The sequence below is a fragment of the Pleurodeles waltl genome, chromosome 10, assembly GCF_031143425.1.
Source record: "Pleurodeles waltl isolate 20211129_DDA chromosome 10, aPleWal1.hap1.20221129, whole genome shotgun sequence".
Taxonomy (NCBI): Eukaryota; Metazoa; Chordata; class Amphibia; order Caudata; family Salamandridae; genus Pleurodeles; species Pleurodeles waltl.
In genome coordinates this window covers 1,048,274,901-1,048,297,322 of record NC_090449.1, presented here as the reverse complement: position 1 = coordinate 1,048,297,322, position 22,422 = coordinate 1,048,274,901, and the positions used below count along the sequence as shown (strand labels likewise).

Sequence of the window (22,422 nt, the reverse complement as noted above, 5' to 3'; positions counted from 1 at the left end):
AATATGCCACTAATTGTGGGTGAGGCTTCCTCTTTAAAATGATTGCTCTTCCCATTTGTCCTGAACAAAACGTCTGTGATGCCTAAATAGGACAAGGATGATTCACTTCTCGAAGGAGAAGCAGCCCCCGTCTCATCATAGCTACCGTATCCGCTTGCGTTAGTTTATTGTCCAGAGAGGATGTTCGGTGGGTGACCTCCCCCTCTCCACCTGTGTGATTAGTGTTTATCACGCTCATCACCAAGGCCCATGATAACCTGCATGAGGACCCACTTGGAGTCCGACTATATGGTGCACCCCAGGAGGGCACCCGTCTCCAGTGGGGATCTAACTGGCCACAGCTTCATATTATGTGCAAAAGTTCCCCATCCTGCATCGAGCGCTGGAGGCAGAAGGAAAGTCCACCCATATTCCACAGTCTTGCTTCTCATAAGATAAGCCGTATGAATATATTTCAGCTGACTGAGGTGGAATGTATGCGCTGTTGCTGAGTGTCTTGAAGATGCCCAGGCTTCTCCCCATCGCAGACTCCTTCTCTTTGTTCCCCGTGCAATGCTACACCATGACCAAGCTCTCCATTGCTTTTCCCACCCCTCCATGTCAGGTTTTTAGGTTGAGCGCACAAGCGCTTTGACCTGTTATAAGTATTGTGGGCTTTTAACCACGCCCACCACACGCCCCTCACGTTCACTCGTTCCTGGGCTTGCCTTTCATTGGTAACTGCTTTACGTTTGTCCCTCCTTGGGGCGGTTTTCTTACCACCTTGCAGTCTGCCCCTGTTACATGGATAATTGCACATTTGCTGATACGTTTGACTGCGAGCGAACTTCTTTTTCCTTTTGTGTCTCTCCTTCACGCTCACGCTCATGGTGGCTGTGGAGCTTGAATCAGCTCGCTTACGTCAACTATTTTACTTTTCATTTTCAATTTATGTGGCAAGAAAAGTCCAGTTACGAATTTACAACTCTAATAGCTCTAACTCGTGGAAAACGCGAGACCCGTTGCAAATGATTTTTTAACTCAGTAACAGTAGCAGTGTCAGGGCACTGGTTGCACCGCATACGTCCCGGTTTAACACCAAAATATAGCAATAAGCAACAGAAAGGTGACCAGTCCAGCTTTGAAAAGGGCATTCCACAGCGCGTCAACATGTGCCACTGCATTTGTAAGCAACTTTTGAACCGTTTGAGCTAGAAACAAATTTCTTGTTGTTAAAATCTGTAGATTATGTGGCAGATGATGGATTATGTGGCCAATGCGGTAAATCTATAATTATGCAAAAATCTCCGCGGCTGCATAGTCGCGTAATTCCAGTTGCCCTGTATGTCAGTAATGCAACTAAACGACACAGAAAAGCTGCTTAGGCCTCACCAGAGGCATGGAAAGTGTCATATAAATAGCATTACAATGTGGACCTGAGCAGACCTGATCCCCCGAGGGAATCATGCTGAATTTGGCTCTAAATTGAAATGCGCAGAGCTAGAACAAATATAAATTTAACTGTAATGTTCGAGTGGTAATCTGTGACTGGTGTTGTATCACCGACAAGCGAACAGGTTCTTCCTTGTGCTATGGGCGGGTTCAGCAACACCAGGTTTCCTCCCTGAGTGAGTAATACTGAAGCCTCCCACAGAATGTATTAAAGCGCTCAGTTCTGGTTCACAGCCCCTCCTGCTCAAAGGGCGGCTACGATCCGCGGGGGGACATTCTCGGATAACACCGCGCGCTCCGGCAGGTAATGTCCGAGGTGTAATACGAAAGCTCGCTAGAGATCGCATTACACATCTCCCCTGGGCTCGAGGGCCCGACTGGGGGAATAATACAACGCGTGAAAGGATATCTCTATCCATCCCCTTCACGCCTTAATTAAACCTCGGATTAGAAGCGCAGAGAAAGGAGATGGGATTTTTCTCTTTCTGTGGTCAGAGATAGGATTGTCTCACATCTTTGTCACAGCTGTCCTTTACAGTGCTTAGAAGCTGTGTCCAGACATCAGCGGTGCAGGAGCCAGGCTGGGGTCCTTCTGATGCCCGGTAACCGTGACCTGAAAATAAAATGGGTATCCTTGGAAGAAGGAAGCGTTTTCTATTATTATAATTTTTTGCAGTTTTATATAGCACAAACTCAACCCGACGGTATTGAGGCGCTTTTCACGAGCAGCAGCTGCATTACACAAAGTCACATTATTTTTTTAGGCATGAAGAGATTAAGTGATTCGCACAGAATCACAGGATGCTGAGCTGACGCCGAGGTTCGCATCTGGTTCCCCAGTTTCGAAGTGGGCAGCTCTGGCCGTGACACCACATCTGTCAGATTGTAAATGTTCTGGGAAAGACTCATACTGGACTGGTGGCCAAGTTTACTGTGGGCCACCAGTTCGATATAAGGTCAGGCTGGCTGACCTTAGGAGGTCGATAGAATGAGCACGTTTTAGTTAGCCCATCCTGACATCAGTTATGCAATGGCCTAATGAGTACTCAGACCTTGACGTTTGATACATAAACAGTTCCTACATCTTTGCAAAGCTGCACATTCTGAACTTTATTTTAAACCGTTTGGAAGTGTGAGTTGCTCAGTTTTAAAAGTACTACTTAAATGTGTAGATGACGAAATCGAAGCAAATGGGAAATATTTGCTGCAGTAAAATTTCCGGATGCTCTATTCCGAAAGGAACTCCTAGTAAGTGACAGCGGAGGACAATTTATAGCTGAAACCTTCCAGCAGTACATGAGTAGGAGTGGGGTGTACCACCCTGAAGGAAATGGTACTGTGGAGCGGATTAACAGCGAAGTTAAAGGGGTCATTGAGTGTCAAAAAGGAATCTGAATTGGGAGAAATAAGTAAAACCAGCACTGGCAAAGCCAATAGGTCTCATAATGGGACAGTTAAAAATATAATTGGTCTGTGAAGCAGTGAGCTCTGCTGCTTCATAGCGTTTCTTTTTTTATAGCGTTTCTTTTTTTTCTTATTTCTCTCAGTAGGAGGGTGTGAAGAAAGAGGGACAAGAGCGTGTAAGGGAGAAGAAACAAGATGGGGGGCTGGTGAGGAAGGTAAAAAAAAGCACTTTGATGTGTCCAACGTTGACCGACATCATGTTTAAAAAAAAAAAAAAAAAAGAAATAGCACCTGCATCACAGCACACGCAGCGGATGGGCAGTGGAGGGACACTTTTTAAAGTTAATTAATCTGTGCTTGGTCCGTGCGCCACTGAAAGAAAAGGAAGTGACGCGCGGCAAGCATTTCCCAATTACAAGGCAGCAAAGAAGAGTGACACGCTGCAGACAAATAGTGAGCAGTGGGTGGGATCCAAGCCCATTAAAGAACACAGGATACTCACAGGCGAGAGTGCTAGTGCATGCTCAAGCAGATGAGACCTAAAAATGATGTGAGCCTATAGGATCACACCGGATGAAAGTGCAGAACATAGCCCACTAACCTTAGTGAGAAGCAGGACACCTCTTAGTAAAGACAATTTAGGATGGATGTCTAAGGCCAGAATGGTTGAGCGATTACCAGAAGGAATGTTGAAGAGCAATTACACTCGCCTAAGCAGTGTATAAAAAGTGATGTGATGAATTTCCAGCAGCAAAAGAAGTGTGATCTCAATGTGTGAGACAAGGTCAAAGAAGGAGTTTTAATAAGTAAGTGTTGAGAGTACATTTCATGTAGTGCCGTCTTGTTGGGTGATGGTAAGATTGGCTCGTTGTTTACCTAAGTAAAGAGTCACGAAAGAAAGTGAGTCATTGTCCAACATGGACACCTGTGACTGGTTGGAAGACAAAGTACATTTGGGGCTCAGAAAAATAGAGGGATTGAAAAAACTATTTCAAATGGAGGTCAGAGGAGACCTTCTAGATGCATCAATGGAGAGAACAGAGGAAGAGTTGGAAGGAGTGTAGTTGAACCAGTGCTTAATTTGAGCTGGTGGGTGGGGTGTGGGGGGGCACTGTCACTTATTTTTGGGCACCGGCACTTATATGTCCCCATCAGATAATTCCCGATAGAGATAAAACACACAGATCAGAAGACGAAGGAAGAGAAAGTTGGCAAAACCGTCATGAAGGGAGAACGCATGGATCTGAGAGAAAGGGGTGGTGACCGTCTGGTAGTAGACTGAAGACGACCATCCTTGGTTTGTGGCACGCCGACGTTTCATTGCACAGGCCCCGACTTCTGAGTACCGGAACCTTTTCGTTCACAAATTAAGCACTGAGTTAAACTAAAGAGATTTGAAGATTATACATGTATTCAAATACATGTTAGTATGTTACCTGCTGTACTAATACACAATGTGAGATCTCATCTACTGAATGTGAATTAATCTCAAATACTGCGATGGAAAGCGAGACAGTTGACGAGGAGAAAAAAGGTATAAGATCGGCAGGGGTCCATGGACACCTCAGGGTCGACAACACCCACTCAGGGACTCCGTGAATGTTTAGAAAATGAATTAATTTCAGCAAATGAAGTATATATTTGTGAAAAAGCAAAATAGGAATCTGAGAAAATTAAAACACTCTGTTAAAGTTGAAATTGGAGGCTAAAAATTAAGTTGGTATCCTTAGCTTGATTAGTGAGTGCAGCAAAAGCACATCAAACAGAATATAAAATGGACAATTTGGTGGCCACAAAGTACTGATGTGTGCCCACAAAAAGAGACCATGCATTAGCAGCCAAAAAGACAAAACAATATTGTAGAGTCTAGCAAATCACTTCATCTGTTAGAAATAAGAACAGATATCGAAAAGCCCCAACCCTCTCTTTAAATTTTTATTTTTATTTTTTTTGCTTGTGAATTAAATGTGTTGTCATTTGTGTGTTTATTTACTGTGTTTTTGTTCCTGTATTTTGTGCACTGGTTTGATGTCCCAATCATAGCAATTGCTTAGGCTGGTGTCTGCTGTCCAGTTGGGATTCATTGGGATTCACCGAAGTCATAAAGTTAATAACCTTTGGAAAAGATCACAGGTGGCAGAACCTTTACATGGCTGAATGTGACAATAAATGACATATGCCATTTACAGTGCACATATATACACATTTTTTTTAACATTATATATGTTTACAATGTAAGGAACAGGACTTTTAATTGATCCAACTTGATCAGACACTTTGTGATATTGGGCAAATGTATTTGGGGGGAGCGAAGACCAGGCCCGAACTTTTGGATTCTAGTTCCAATGAATAGCTAGCCACATTGAGCCAGGATGCTGCCCTCCTCCACGCACAATGTGAAGGGCAAAACCTAGGTTCTGTTAAATAATGGCAAGTCGCTGTAATACAATAGGAGCATATCTAGAATCTGAAATTCGTTTTCAGTTTCCACTGAAATTGTTATTTATAATTGAGGTTCCCAGTTTTCCGTTTTTACTGATTTTTACCGTTAAATACAGACAGAAATCAGCGTGCTTCCTGGTTGCATTTATTTTTAAAAGCAGAAACATACAGAAAATTGTGCTTCATGCAAGTGACTTTCCATGCTGTCCTTCATGAATTCCAGGCCAAGAGATGAGCCGATAGATCGTGAGCAGTTGAAAAACAGGATGAGTATTCCTTAAATGCAGCCATATGTTAAGATATATTTGTATATTATGTTGATATTTACCTGTAGGTGTAGTGTTTTGTCATATCTGGCTGCTTAGTTTGCTAAAACGTGACATGCGTCAAATTCTGTGTGTGTGTTTAGCAGTTGAATAAATGTGGAAATATATACCATTTTACAAAATAATTTACTCTCATAACAGACAATAAATGTGGCTTAATACAAATTAGATGACCCAAAAACAAATATGGCTACACATACATATGGAAATGTGAAAATGAATACCATAAAACAGGGAGCCCTATCGATAATGATTGGAAAACAATATATGTTAGTAAATATGCCAGCGTGATTGTTTGGAATTCTGAAGCACCCCCCCTTTAGTGACGAAGCTACGTCCCTGCACAAACCTTTCACATCTGGTCAGTGGTGCGCAGGCCCACTGGAACCATCACTTCTTGTGGATCCTGAAATGATGGTACATTGCGGGGGGTTGCTGGAGGCATTTGTAAGGTATTCCTAATTTTTGTCCGCTTCAGCACCCTCGTGGAAGCACATACTGGCAATGCAGAATTACAATTTTTCTTCCCTTTTTAAAAATGTTTTTAAAACATTTTGACATTTTTAGTCTTCTGCAAAATAATCAAGGATGGAAGTAGAGTAGTCAATAAGCCTCCTGAACTAAGTTGTACTTTGCCAAAATATTCTAGGACTGGAATTGGAATAGTTAATTTGTCTTCCAATGCACACAACACCCTCTGCTGCTATGGTGGTGCAACTGCAGGCGATGAGCTCCATCATGCTGTTTAAAACCAGGGGGTCAGGGCAGTTCTACCTGTTTCAGTCCTGCACCTACCTCAGCGGACCTCCATCAGCACCTCTCAGCCTTTCGGAGAAGCTTGAAGGGTGAAAGGCAGGTCCCCAGACCTTTGACCCCCAGTTACATCACAGTAAGTGACATCACATGGTCTTTCACACAGTGACATCACTGGAGATGACATCAGATGATCTCTGACGAAGTGACACCAAATGAAGCAACATCACTTGGTCTATTTTAATCAATTAAATGGCACACTTTTTTATCGACCTCAGAAGAATGAAATACCGACTAGACCTTCTGGGATTCACACCCGTGAGTGTGTAGTCGCGCACAGATCTTCTCTCAAAACATTCCAGAGCCACGCAATGGGCCTGGCAAATTATTCAGCAAAATACTCAGAAGTGTACTTTCATCTTGTTACCATGCACTGGGAGAGCTGCAGCTTTTCACTGATAGTTCTAAACAGAAGTGATCTTTGCTTTTTAACAGCAGAAAACCTTAAGGCCCCGATTTTGAGTTTGGCAGCCGGAAAACTCCATCAGCCAAACTCCCGATAGGGTGGCCTACGTGGTGACCTCCAGGCCGGAGTTATTAAGGGTTTCCTGCTAGGACGGTGGGCTGAAACCTCAGTTTTCACCCCACTGGCCAAGCGGGAAACAGGCTACAGCATTGTCTCTGGCTCCTAATTGAAGCGGCGGCAATGACGTCGCCTGCAGGCTGCACCAGCACCATCGCAATGTTTACTGTCTGCAAAACAGACAGTGAACATTGCGATGATGCTGGCCTTGGGGGGGGCGAGGGCTGCACCCGTTCTGCACCAGCCGTTTCATGGCAAAGAACAAGGTCGTAATCCCCAGGGCAGTGCTGCTTGCTGGCCCTCAGAGAGCCCGACGGAGATGGCCCGACCGCCAGGGTTGTATTGTGGCTCGGTCCGACCGCCATCCGCGAGTCTAGCGGTCTATTGACCTCCAGACTCGTAGTGAGGCCCTAAGTCAGAAGTGGGAGGTAATGTAATAGGCACATAGGTAGCTCCATCCACTGGTCACTATTTAAGGATTTCTGTGTCTGAACAGAGGAGTGAGGTACCCAGTGTAACCCATTTTATCCTGTTAAGTAAATAGAAAGTTAAGTCTTGTAATTTTGAGGGTCAAATCTTTATGCTTTCTTATTTTTGTCTCCTGCTGTTGCCATTTAATTTTGATGGATGCAAAAGGTTGAGAGCAGTGTATTCTCACAGGGAACTAACTGATACCTGGACACTCGCGCATTTGATGTCTATATGATTTCAGGGCTAAACACTGAGCTGCGGTAAAATATATTCATTTAAAATCCGTAGCACTGACCTACTGGCACATAAGCAGCTGTTTAACTTGAAACTCCGGATTTTTTTAATCCCTGAGCTGTCAATGCGGTGGCTTGGCATACACGATGGAGTGTCACTCAAATAAAAATATAATTTCCGTTTTATTGTAAATAGATTGAGAAAGGGACACAGTTTGATTTATGCTTCAGTTAGTCTATGAAAAGCCATACATGGGCGCCAGGTTCACGGCACTATTGATGGGCCCATCATGGAACTAGGAATACTCACATGTCGGTTGTCAAGATTCAAGTGGGATCTGAAAGGATTTTTTTTAGACTTTCCTGAGTTACAGATGTAGTTCTCTGTAATGATCTGTGAGAATGTCCTGTATCTACCTACGCGTCAGTTCACTTGTAATAGCCATTTACACAACCTCCAAGTCAACTCTTAATAACGGGTGTTTCCTACTACCCAAGGGAAACCATTCAACAACCTCAGAATAATAAAAGCTTGCGTTAAAAGTTGTAACGTTTCAGGCTTCGACTTGCAGGTTATCAGGGAGCTGTTTCCAGTGGCTGCATTACACATTCAGCTGTATTACCGTGGTTGTAATGCGTGACCTGCTCGTAACACAAGGTTCTTTGCAACATGGCCATTAACCGAGTTATCTTACGAAAAATACAAATCTGTGACCCACATGCTCTGAAGCAGGCATATTAACTCTCTTTACTAGCTTGTTGTTCTTCAAGCCCGTGATCAGAGATGGCACACAGATCCCTGCAGCAGATGCATTAACCACCAGAGTTAACTTATCGCCATTGTGCCTTGAAAACTGCTTAATCACAGAGCTCCGCGCAGCAGGCGCCTTAACCCAGGTGTTTACATTGGGCAGGTTCTGTCCACCAGAAATGGCGGGAAAAAATAAAAACCCAGAACACAGGCTGGGCGCTGGTACCTGGGTGACGGCAGCATTAGAACCAGGGCCAACAGGCTGACTAGGACCAGGAGGATCTAAACCAAGAAGAACATAATGGCAGGAGGATGAGAACCAGAGTACCAGGTCCTGGACCACCAAGAGCCAGACAGAGGAGCAAGAACAGGGAACCAGGACAAGTACGGCCAGGGGGACCCAGGGCCAGGTGGACCAGTGCCAGAAGGAAGAGGACCAGGGACCAGGGCACTAGGGCAGACAGGACCAAGATCTGGCAGACTAGGTCCAGAGAGACCAGGACATGGAAGGCAAGCTGGATAAGGGCCCAGGAAAAAAACAGAGGAAGGGGACCTGCCGTACCAGGACCAGAACGTTAGCAGATACCTGAGAATCGGGAAAAGCCAGGAATACCAGGATCAAAGGACTGAGGGACCAGGGCTAGGAGCAGCGGGAACTGGAAGACCAGCAACAGGAGAAGGACCTGGAGGATGAAAACATCTAAAGGACTAGAGCTGAGATGTCTAAAAGAATCAGGACTGAGAAGACCCGAAGGCTAGTACCACAGGACCAGGGGCAGGAGGACCAGCTCATCACCAAAACTAGGACCAGGACAGGAAGTAGGAAGACTGAGGATGAAGGGCATGTCCTGGGCCAGGAGGAGGAGGCCTTTGGGATTCTAAACCCCATGTGTAAAGATGTGTCCTTAGTTACAGGGGCCACACCTCTTATAAATGATCCTTAGCTTCTCCCGTGCCACCGTCCCTTCGGAGGGTACCTCTCCCTGCATTTTTCAGGCCTCTTACATGCTGCTAAACCCTCTTTGCGATACTTAAATGAAGCCTGTGTGTGTCAAATTAAATAAACCAGAACAGCTTTACCATCACATTTTTTACGTCATAGCTGCCAAGTTTCCCGGGTCCATGTCTCATGGGCTGCTCCAGTCCAGGTTTTCCCTTTGAATTCTGGGACTTGTGGTTTTGTTTTATAATGGAATAAACAAGACTACAAGTCTCAGAATTTAAAGGAAAAAGCCTGGACTGGAGCAGCCCATCACAAATGGGCCTGGGAAACTTGTCAGGGTAGTTTCATGCTTGCACTTTCTTTGATTTGCAGAGTTTGCCAAAAATAATGCGTGGGCTGGCTGTTATCGCCTCCACACCTCATGACTCCCATGCCCTCTTTCTCCCCCTCCACCCGAATTATGGGATCATGGAGTAAACTTTTTGCACTTACCAAACAGACCTGGGCATTCCAGTGAGGTTGGTGACGGATTTAAACATTCTGGCACTTCCATGTATGGCTGAGTTAGTACTTCATGCTTCTCCATATTAATGCGGCGCTAAATCCTACATAATCTCATAATTTTCCAGCATCTGTCGAATGCTTTTGAGTGCACTGCCAGCATGCAGATTCTTTGCAAATGAGACTTATAAATCGTTCAAGATAGACTGAATGCCTACATTTGGTTACGTAATAGGTATGGTCGCATCAAGTATGTAACGTGCACAAGCAAAGCCCGTAGGTCTGGCTTCTAACACAGGGATGCTGATTTGCTCACCAACCGTTTTTGCATGTCGCATTGGAACTTTTTACGTGGCTCCTCAAGTTTTGTGAATAAAAAAGGATCCAGACATAAGATGCTTAAAAATGAGGCTTAAAATAGCCTTTGCCTATTTGTGCAGGTCTCTTTTCACATAAGCAAGCACAGTAAAGTCAGACCCAATGTTTTTGCCAGTGCTTGTTTGAGTAGATTGAGACTTAGTTGAGAAAGATGCTATAAGGTCACAGAGTATTTTCAGACTTTGGTTTTGTGCTTGCTGTGTTGTAAGACTAAGGGCCTAATTTAGATCTTTGCAGATGGCGTCACTCTGTCACTAATGTGATGGATATCCCGTCAGTTGTAATACTGTTTCCATAGGATATAATGGAATTTATATTTTGGCAGAAGGGATAACCGTCACCGTGGTGACGGAATAACTTGTCCGCCAAACTCTAAATCAGGCCCTAAAACTGTACCCCAGTGACCTCGGGCATGAGGTTGCACATGTTCCCATCTGGGAGGCCGTGCTTGGTTCCAGTGGTTGATGCCTGCCTGCACAGTAAGCAAAAAACACAATGCCACCCAGAGTAAGGTCCAGGGGTTGAGCATGATGAAAGCTTTTCCATCTGTTGGCTTTTTGTTTTTCCCTGTGATTTCCGCTGTAGTCACTAGTTGATGATATTTCTGTGATGCGTGCTGTGTTCAGAGGTGTTACTCCTGGTCTTGTACTTCCTGTGGGAAAAGCTGTGGTTGCTACTATTGCAGCTGCTGTGGTTGCTACTATTGCAGCTGCTGTGGTTGCAGCTCCTGGCGGTGTTGAACCCTGTCCTGCTCCCTGCCGTGGTGACAGCTGTACTCCCTGCTTTCATTACAGCTGTGGTTGCTGTTGTGGTCTGTGCAGTTGCTGCCGCTGCAGTGATTGTGTCTGTTATACCCGCTGTCATGGTGCCGTGGTCCCTGCTTTTGTCTGTGCTGTGGTTCCTGCTTTTCTGGCTATTGTCCCAGCTACGGTTGCAGCTGTGGTAGCTGCTGTCCCTGCTTTGATGGCAGCTCTTGTACTCTCTCCACCATGGTGTCCACGGGTGGCGGGGGCACTGCAGTGGCTGCCCTGATGTTACAGCAGTGGTTGCAGCTGCTATCTTTGCTCCCACTGACAGCTGTTGTTGTTCTTGTCCCTACCATGCTGGTAGGTGTGGTTGCATACTTTTAAACAACTGTGGTTGCTGCACTTGTGACATATGTGGCTGCTGTGGTCTCTGATCTAGAACATGTGGTTACTGCTGTAGTGCTTGCACACCAACACCAGGGGGCAGCATTGGTGTCAGGCATAATCATATCAACATTTTTAGTCCCCTCCCCAAAGCAAAAACTCAACACAAGTGTACGTTTGCCCAAATCAACACTGAAATGCCCTTTCGGTATTCTGTGTTTTAAAAAAATAACATTAGCATTGACAGAGACTAAAGCTGACTCTTGCCAGACCCACAAAGGAGATGGTACATTCAGTGATGGGCTAATAATGTAAGCCTAGGATCTAAAAGAAGCACATTAGAAGCTGTCATTGAGATCTTTGAAAAACACAGACCTGTAATAAAAAAACACACACTGACCTGTAATCACCCCATCTCCCCTTTCCCGCCCATTGTTGTGAAAGTTGTAATTGTTAGAGCCCTTTTGTGTGCATAGGCTGAACACTGACATCTGTGCTCTGTTTTCATTTCCTCATTGCTTCTGATTTCATTTCCTTACTGCCTTCGTGTGTTTATTTGTTTCCTTCTGTGCTGTTTTTTCTGTTAGATAGACAGCTCTCTGATGCTGCCGTGCTGATGTACACCTGTACTCATAGGCCATCATTTTCGTCAGTTTCTTTTTTTTTTTTTTTATAACTAGCAGTGTTTTTTTTTTAAACTTCATGCATTCCCAGTGTTTGTGCATTTCTGTTTATTTTCGCACTTTGTTTGTATATTTATTTCCCTGGCTTGTAAAACGTTCTTATGCCCTCGGGGCCTAATACCTGTAAAAAAACGATTTTCTTCATTTCTTTAATAGGTTCTCCGGCGAGCTCCCAGAGCTCCAAAGGTCCCTGCTGGCCTGGTTTCGAAGCATTACATCTCACAACACGTTTCTAGCTTTCCATTAACTCGGTCGCAAAGTCCCCCCTCCTCCTTGCTAACTTTATCTCATAATTACACACTGCGCCTAGATGACGTGCCAACTGTGTCCACTTCCTCCCAGTTACCTTTGTGGGCGGGGCGTGGTTAATTATCATGTTGTTACCAACCAATGGGGTTGCTCACGCGACCACACACTGCAGCTTGTATTCTTCTGGCACAATAGGGCACGTGCTCTGGAAATATCCGAGAAAAGTGCCCAGCACCAATGAGTTGAGTGGGCGATAATTATATTTCCCCCCTTAGTGTTTATGGGAATATATATTTTTTTAGTAGACTTTGTCTATTAGTTTTACAGGCAGCTTCTCATTTGTTGTGACAGTGATGTAAACTGCTGTGATTTTGGGGTTGCATATCTCTAATTTCCTGCTTTGGGTTAGGTTTGGCAAGGTTAAGCCATGCCATTCCATGCGGTCTTTCGGTGCTACCCACGCGTCATTAGGTTGAGCCTATTGATGCAGAGAGACCATGCGCTATCTGTTGGGAGGCATATTGTGACTTACCAATAAAAGAGGGAAATGGAGCCTGCCCATTGTTTACCATTGGTTGGCTTTGTTGTCGCTCTCTTTTGCCGGCTTTTTACTTGTCCCAGGTTGCCAATCTTGTGTTTGTCCCTCCCATGGAGCGTTGCCTCTTTACAATCTCTTTGATTGACATCGCTGCTTGCTTTTCAATCACTACTGTTTCTTTCATTTAAGCACTCCGTGAGAGTGCGTGCATTTTTTTTTAGCTTTTCTCTTGTCTACTTCTCTCATCCTGCACTCGTGTTGCTGTGTAACCCAAGTGCCTCTACGCACCCCCTCCGTGCGGTGCTCATCCGTGTGCTCCTCCCAGTTGCTTCTCTGCTCAATCTGAGTTCCTTCTCTCTTCCCAGTGTGGCTTCCCTCCAGCCGCACCCTCCATGTTGGTTTTACGTTGATTTCCCATTCCTCCCACATTCCCTGCGTTGTTTCTGTGTTTACCTTTTCCTATGATGAATAGATTTCCAGAATGAAAAAATGGGACAGCCATTGACATAGAAATAGGACTAAATGTTGACTCTGCAGTGACCAGTGCAACATTTAGTCCTATTTCTTTATAGTCAAATACTTTTTTTGTTAAGTTTAGCCATGCTGCATTGGTAATGCTGTGCAGAGTGGCTAAAAAACACTGGCAAAACCAACATGTGGGTCAGAATGTATCACTAAAGTACTGTAGGGGTATGCGTTTTATGTCACTAATCCCACATATTGCCCCTTTTCTAGTCCAAACAATAGTGTGATTGTTACTCCCATTTTTCAGCTGTATGTGTGGTATTCGCTTTCTCAGTGTTCAGTTGTACTGAAAAGATTCATTTACACTGGCTGGCCAAAAACAGGAAGAAACGTCTGTGATTATTTGACATCATTTTGACAACTGTTTTGGTTTTGTTGTTTAAAGTGACTCTGAGTTAATATTGAATTAGTAAAAGTTTTAGCCTGGACTGCTTGAAGGTAGAAGTGGTCATTTGAAGCATGAACCTTGATTCTGGTGTGAAATCCCTCTTTATTGTGCTGTAGAGCTATCTGTTCTGCTGCACATTACAAGAAAGCCCTTTTGTTGCATCCTAGTCACACCTGGCCCGCTTCTTCCCTCCACAGTGCAGCCACTCAGCCCAGGATGTCCACCGAAGGGCAGCGAGTGGACGACAGCCCCGGCACCAGCGGCGGTAGCTCTGACGGTGACCAGCGTGACGGCGTCCAGCCGGAGCAGGAACGCGAGCAGGAACGGGAGCTGGAACGGGAACAGGTGCAACCCAAGAAGAAGGAGGCAAAAATCTCCAGCAAGACGGCGGCCAAACTGTCGACGAGCGCCAAGAGGTGAGCCCGCTCGCAGGCATCCGTATTCATGCCCGTGCACGTCTAGTAATTAAAAACTGAGCAATCTTCCCTCAGTGCAAATGAAATTTAATTTTGTGACCGCAAGAAGTGCCTGCTTTTGAGCTTTTAAAAGTATTTTTTTTTATTTTTTTTTGGTTAGAGTTAAGTGAAATGAGCTTGAATTAGGCAGAGAATTCTTTTTTACCAGACTCACACAGGGTGTCAAGTGGGGAAAGTTAAAACAAATTTAAAATAATTTGCCTGAAGAAAGAACTGTACACTTCATGCTGGAACATTCCACTTTCAAATCTCTCATAAGTAAATCAGACTTTACTCCTCCAGTATTCAGCCTATATCTAATCTTGCTTAGTATATTGGGCTTGAGAGGGTGGCCGTCTGCAAGACCATTTTTTGGGAAAAGTGTAGAGTTTAGCTCCAACCATAGGGAAATATGTCACCTCGTGCTATTGGCTATTTGATGTATCAGTCCGAAGTGCTTCCATTGGAATGCATAAGGGATTATTTCTCATCTGGAACGTTTCAGTCATTGCACTGTTTGTCTCATTCAATTATGTATTATGTTTATCCATTTTACACCATAAAGAATATTCTTTGCTACCCTTTCCCCGTAACATCTGCAGAGATATTAGCTCTGGCTTTGACAAACCGAACAGCATGTGTGCATGCGATGCCTGGAATCCGCATTTGTGAATGCCTGTGTTTGCTTGCCTAATCGCATCAAAGCGGACCGTTTTGGCTTTGCTAATGCTTGATTGTCCCAGCTGTTAGAGATGAGAATACCTCGCCTGCTATTAATTTTCGTGGATAAGGCTATGTTATTATGCCTGAAGCCTCATAGCAAGGACTAGAGGTCAAGGAATTCACAGTAGTCAGTTGCTTTATAGATCAATGTATGCTGTTTAGACCATTGTAGATGTGTGAATTAATATGTCATCATGTTGTCAAATCAAGACGAGTACCTGAAGTGCTTGGAGCATTTTAAATTCTCAGCATGAAAATAAAAAGTCTGGGCAGTACTCAGAAAGGGGACAGGTAGCAGCTACTCAGGGTCAGATAGATGTCTATGTGCTAAAGAAGTCATGCGGTGCAACCGAAGGGGCTGTGCCATGCGTGGTTAGTGCACCTCGCATTACTCTGCAGTGCAACTAGAGAGATGCAATCGGGATCTAATCTATGGCCTGTGTGAGTAAGTGATGGGCAGTGCGTGTAGAAAAGGACACGGGATCAAGAAATTGAATAAATTCCCAGAAAAGTAACTAAAAATGCTGTCCTGTTGACTGTTAAGACATGCTCTAGTGATATGAGGCCCACAATTGTCCTGCTTGTTATTTACAGGCCATATAGTGATATTCAAACTGTTGGACCCGGCCCTTTTTACAAGGTCATCCCCAAAATGTTTGCCTTCCTCCTCCTACTTTTTCTGACCTCTTGTTGGCTCTAGGACTCTGAGCACTTTATCACTGCTCATCAGTGTTAATGTGCATGTGCTCTCCTTTCTAAAGTTGGTATGATTGGCTTACACCTAATTCCCACATTTAATTTACCTGTAAGTCCCTTGTACAGTGGTACCCCAATACCTACGGCCTGTAAATTAAATGCTGCTTGTGGGCCTGCAGACCCACAGAAGTAGCCTTTCAAACCTGTCTCAGGCCGCTAGCGTAGTGCCTGCATGTGCAGTTTACTGCCACGGGGACCTGGCATCTAAATTTACTTGCTAGGCCTGGAACTCCCCTTTTACCACATGCAAGTCATCCCCAAGGTAGGCCCTAGCTATCCCTCTGGGGAGGGTGCTATGTATGTAAAAGGCAGGACGTGTACCTGGTTGTGTAGCCTGTCCTGGTAGTGACCACCAGCCTACTTGGTTTCTCACTGCTGTGAGTGCTGCCTTGCTCATAGGATTGCATTGGAAATGCCCTACCTTATATCTAGGTGGTATTGTCTGATCTGTGAGTTGTAGTGTAGGCATGTTTGGTGTGGTTTTAATGGCATTGAGAAATGCTGCTTACTGGTGTAGGTGGATTTTTTATTACCATTTTATAAATGGCACTTTTAGAAAGTGGGCATTTTTCTGTGCTTATGACTCTTCTGTTTTGCAGCGTAACTCCAATCTCTGGGCAGAGTGACAGCTGGACTTTGTGCATACTTTTCAGAAAGCCTGTACACAGGGAGGGTGGAGGTGTCACAGAGGTGCATCTGCATACTGAATAGTCTTCCTGGGAGGGGAGAAGTAGAGGGAGGGCTACCTGCATTTGTAAAGACTGTGCCTGGCCTCACACAAAGGGCTCATTTACCCCACACTGGTGTCTGGAGCCTGTGCTGGAGGACAGAGGGGACACTCCTAGAACCGGTCAGTACTGGTTGGAACCCCTTCTCCCCCTTTTGTGGAGACTGCAAAATGAGTATAAGTACAGGGGGCCTTCCTCCACATTTTGGGACACTAATGGACTACTGATCTGGACTCGCTAGGAACCGCCTTTGGACTGCTGCTGATGTGCTGATCTGTGACCTGTTGGGCCACTAAGAGAAACTGCCACTGCCTGCAAACCTTTGAGCTGGCCTGCTTGCTTGGGCCCTGCCGCTCTGTGCCCCATTTGTTGTCTCCAGGGGCTGGGTGGTGTGCCCGCTGTTCCCCGGCAGTCCTTCCTGCCCCACAGTGTTGGAGAGAGCTGCATTTAACTGATTTCCAAAGCGCAGGAAGGGCGCTTTACTGTTTGTCTGGTGCGATGGAGGCGCTGCATTCTGGAGTCGAAGCGTGGAGAGCGCTCCCTTCTTTCATCATGTCTGACCAGAAGCATGAAAAGGCCCTGCATTCTGCTTTTTCTACAAAGCTCCTGGTGTGCGCTATGTTTTTTCCCCAAAGTGCCTGGTGAGCGCTGCTGTCCCCTCCACCCCACCTGCAACCATCCTCCCGCTGCCCCTTAACCCCCCACTAACCCATGGTGAGGAGACACCAAGAAGGAAGATAACCCACAGTGGCGGCTGCTGACAGTTCCAACTGAGCGCGGACGAAGTTCGCTCCACCTAGTGACCAGCAGTCAACCATTCATGAGGAAGGGACGTGTTACATGGGGCAACGACGTCGCAATGGGAAATCGGCAGCGGGAGGATCGGTTAGAAAACCCCGCATGGCCCATCGTGGTATGCTTCCCCTCACGCCTCGGAGCACAGGGGGGAAACCTGCGGAGCTGAGGGAAGGGTCACGCTGTACCAGCAGTGACTGAGCCGCGCGCTCACGGGCAGCCACACTAACAACGCTGCACTCGGGGAGATTGAGAGAAGTCTCCCCGCCAGTGCTAACGAGGTGGGGGTGGACTTTCCCCCCACTTTATCACCACATGCCTGTTGAGAGGGGTATTGTGTTGTGGAGACCTTTGGACAGGATGAGGAGGAATCCTCACCAGAGGCCCGTTCCCGCCAGTTCTCTAGTGGATAATTACTGTACTATCTCTGCTAGGAGCGCAGGAGCTCCTGAGCTGAAGGTAGTGCGCTCTGCTACCTACCTTATAATCCCTAAGAGATGCGCAGTAAGAGGCGCTCTGACCTTTGGGCAGACGGAGTTCAGAGAGGATCACCGTATACTCCAAATGTCCGTTAATGTCTTGCCCTCGTTAGAGAGTCAACCATGCCTTGCATCTTTCTGTGGTAATAATGATGGCTTGTCACTGGGGGAATGTTTCATTTTATGTGCATTCATGATTGTGTCTTGGCTCCTCTGAGGATATGTTTATTCTGACATGTGCATTTCTAGAGATAAGGGCAATCTGCCTACTGCTAGTGTTTCAGGATACCAGTAACCTATGTGTTTACCTGACTACTGCTTGTGTTGCAGAATAACCAGTAACCTATATGCTTACCTGACTACTGCTTATGGTTGCAGAGTACTAGTAACCTGTGTGATGTCTGACAACTGCTTGTGTAGCAGGGTATTACCGACATATTGTGTTTGGTTTAATGATGTTTTATGCAATGCGGTTTATTTTTATATACCTTGGTGTTTTGTTTACTTTGTGGTGTATTTATTGTGTCACATGTATTGTGCAATCGCTTTACACATTGTCTCTAGGATAGGCCTGACTACTTGTACCACACTACCAAGGGGATGAGCAGGGGTTATCTTGGGTGTGTAACTCCCTCGCCCTGACTAGAGTGTGTGGGCTCTGCCTGGCTTAGGTGCATACCCCTGCCAACTAGAAACCCCATTTCTAACATAACCTAACTCCAAAAGGCATTTAAAAGAGACTGGATTTTCTCCAACACTGTGCTGAAAGGCAATTTCTTGAAATTAAACATCCTCAAAAGCAAAATTTGTGTATTTAAAAGAAAACATCACCAGAAAAAATAAATACTTATGGCATTTATGGAAGGAAATACTCGAAGCTATTAAAATGTATGTGTACCCGCAAAAATGTTTTGGCACAAGTCTAAATGAAAAGATCCAAATATCCCATTTGGTACAAAAAAGTTGTGTCATGCAGTGGTTTGATATTACTTTTTAATGCTCATGGTCTTAGACACTTTTCTATTTTGTTATTGTTATATTGGTTAAAAATTCCTCCTAGTATTTTTCTACGCATCGGAGATGATTTTAATGGTCCTTCGTGAATATTATATATAAAAAATATACTTAAATTATGTTGCTTGAACGCGTTAGCGGACAACATATGTGACTCGCTTGGAACTTGGTCTAACTAGTGCTTCTGTGTGGGGTTTGGCAGTAGTCCATCCTTGGTGGTTGCGGATGATCAACTCTGAAAAGACCTCCCTGAGGAAAATACTGATCCGTTATCTTCATCCAGAAGGGAACTGGCAGTACTTTCCACAAGAACTCCTTAGTTAAGTTAGTATTGTTCAAGTTACAGCAGAAGGGATGTGCTTCTATTTCAGATTTACACCTAAAAATCTTTTCACAAACGTCTTCAAAATTCAGTATGAAGCTTCATACTGGGCAAATATGTGATATCATTACATTTTCCTGCAGGGTAAAAAGTCCTCGACCATATGAATATAGATCATGGGATTCAGCGATTGATTCTGCTATTAGAACAAACATGTTACCTTTGAAATATTGTTACTGGTGCGTGGAAAAAATTAAAATCGAAGATAGATTATATGAGCTTTGTAGTGGGGGGTCCAAAACTTTGATCCGTTGCCTTTATTTGTCCGGCATTGCACCTTGTATAATGTTTAAACCCGAAACCGCTTTTTATTAGTTATAGTATTGTCTCTGTAAATTAGATTTTCTTATTTGCTTGAAAATGAAATGACATGTTTTAGATCAATGGTTCCCAACCTGTTGTCTGGGGACTCCTGAGGGTCCACAAAGCCTCCTCAGGGGGTTAGTGACTGCTTAGAAAATTAAATAATATTAACAGATTAATAAATAGATAACTTGGCTAAATGTACAATTCAAAAATGTTAAAACGTACTGTAAATTTCAAGGAATTTCAAATTGGAGACTAAAAATTAAATTAGTACCCTCAGATTGATTCCTGGGATCAGTGCGGGTGCATCAGACAGAATGTAGAGTATGGCTGATGTGCGGTTTCAATTGAATTTAGAAAAGCTCCAACTTGTCTATTAAAATTAATCTTTTTATTGTTTTATTTATATTTATTTACAAATTAAATAAAATGTGTTACTATTTGTGTATGTGCTTGAAAGAATGATTGTTTCAGTATTTTTTGTGTATTGTTTGGCGGTTCTAATCATCAACAGTGTTTAGGCCCGGGTCCCCGGCGTCCAATAATGATGTAGAGGGGGGTCCCCGGATTCCTATAATGATTCAGTGGGGGTTCTTCGGATTCCAGTAATGATAAAGTGGGGGTCCACCGGAGTCAAAAGGTTGAGAACCACTGTTTTAGCTGGGTTTTTTTGGTAATTTTTTAAAAGTTTTTAAAATGTGTACTGATGACCGAATGTTTGTATAAATCTAGTGTTTAATTAGTGATATATGAATATGTGAACCTCTTTGAAGGTTCAAATATTTCACAACAAAAAAAGTTAAACTGATTCTAATAAAACAAAGGATTTCAAAAGAGGGGATAAACATTCATTAGCACATTTTAGGAGGATTTAACGGGGCACCTGCTGAGTGATGTCAAAAAAGTTCTCAAAACCCAAGTTGATATCAAACAAAGCAAAATTCTAGAACGTCTATTGTTGCTGACTTAGTGATGCAATCGATGGCCAAGAAAAGGCTCATTTGTCACGGCCCTGGAAGTTCCTGAAATAAAATATTCTTAAGGGCTTCAAATGAAATCCTAAAAAAAAAATATTTAAACATTTTAAGTGGGCTTGATGGTGTGCTGTTGCGATCCATTCAGGAAAATTTGTTTTCCTCTGTCTGTGGTTCCATATTTCTGAGCTTTAGATATAGGCCTGATTTAGAACTCGGCGGACGGATTACTCTGTCACAGCGGTGACGGATATCCCGTCCACCAAAATGTAAACCTTATAGGACGTAATGGGAGTTCAATTTTGGCGGACGGGATATGCGTCACAGGTGTGACAGAGTTACCCATCCGCCCAGTTCTAAACGGGGCCTGCTTAGTGTTGATGCACAAGGGTTTTGTGGTGCTTTGTCAGGCAGCTGTGTTACATTCCTCGCTATAAGCTGTGCACCCAGAAGTAGACTTTGGCTCCTGCTGCATGTGGCATTATTTATGAAATTAAAAGCAAAACTTTCCATTAAATTTAACAAAAAAAGTTTGCTGCTTGATAAATTAAAAACTGGCCAGTCAAGTTGGATTCCTTAGAGTAGTGAATAATGGAGCAAAGTAGGCCGGTGTCTGGTTCTACTCTATGTTATTAAGATTATCAAATTTTTTAGTTTCAGGTATTGCTGTTACATTGTTATTTTTGTATTCAGCTGGTAGTATTTGTATATGCTTTCTTGTTTTCGTTTTCTTCTGTAAGTATTATGACTACTCCCCTAGATGGTATTGACCCCTGGATGAAGAATCTGAATACATTAATTCTGGTACCACAAGAATTGTGTTGGTCAAAGGGAGTGTTGGCTTGGAAACGCTTGTGTAATAAATGTGCATCCAGAAGGCCACAGGCACCGAGATCAGTAGACCCCTGATTTATTCCATTCCACTGCCTTTTTGTTCCGTATAGTGGATATGGCTGAAGGTAGGCAGCTCTGGCCACATAGGTGTGGTACACAAAGCTTGCAGTGCGTCTTTGTAATGCAGGTGTGTGGGTACCTGGATGCTTCAATTCCCCCGCTCCTGAATGCTCTGTCTTGGTGTACCAACAGCAGTCCTGCCAACACACACAATGCCACCGTGTGTCACACGATATTGCCTTTTTTCTCATGGTGAAAAGCTGATCTCAAAGGGAGAGGGGGCTGGAAACCACTGCACAGTGTTTGTTTACATCTCGCATGTGTGGAGGGTCTGCAGCTCACACGGTGCAACTGTGTGTCACCTGATATTGGCTCCTATCACACGGACACCCAGTGAGGAGCCGATATCACACGGTGTGTACACAATTACCTGGAAACCCCTGCAGTGAGCAGGTTTCTACATAATTGTTTGTAGGTTCTGCTCAGCCAGTGTCCATTATGAGGTGTGAATTATCCTAAGGCCATAGGTAGCAGCCTCAAAAGCTTTGTTTGTGGTGTGAGGGGGTGAATTTAAAAATGTCTCAGGCTGTGTTCGGCTTAGGACCCTCCCCCCAAACACAGTAAGAAGGTTTCACAAGATGGCTCAGTGCAAATCTATTACGCATTGTGCAGCCTCCTTGTAGGACTATTGTGCTTGTGTGCGCACCGTAGAAGTGGCTGTTCGGGTCCAACGCTCCCCCCTCCAAGCCCGACCCCTATTGGCTCTCCATGGTGCTGAGGCTGTGATGGCCATAAAGCCCCTCCTCCTTATAACCAGGACCTGCCCGTCTCAGATGGTGAACAGTTTTTTCACAATTGGCTGGTATACATTATTTTTTCAGTATTTATTGATCTATAACATGGATTAACACATTTTTACATTTAAACAAGGTGCAATAGTGCTGCGGTTTTACGTCTACAGATCCCTCGCATGTGTCTGCTGCACTCAAATTTTGAGCCTCTAATGCAAACATTATTTAAATCTATTTCTAACGCCACGCAGGTGCAGTTAAAACTGAAAATTACTTTATGGCACGGATGAACAGAGCTACAAATTACCCCAATGTTAATTCTTTCCTTTGTTTCCTACATAATAATTACAAGAAAATGGCTGATTTTACGACCTGAACCCCATATATGTTGCCAGG

The 22,422-nt window shown here is 44.3% G+C and overlaps 1 protein-coding gene across 1 annotated transcript in view; it reads left to right on the top strand.

Annotated features, from left to right (window-relative positions):
• The window catches only part of LOC138262205 (ubiquitin-conjugating enzyme E2 E2), a 587,710-nt gene that overhangs the window by 67,161 nt on the left and 498,127 nt on the right, over positions 1–22,422 (top strand). The window contains exon 2 of the mRNA XM_069212049.1: positions 13,927–14,145. Coding sequence (XP_069068150.1) covers positions 13,946–14,145 — 200 coding nt within the window. The 5' untranslated portion in view covers positions 13,927–13,945. The remainder of the gene's footprint in view (positions 1–13,926; positions 14,146–22,422) is intronic.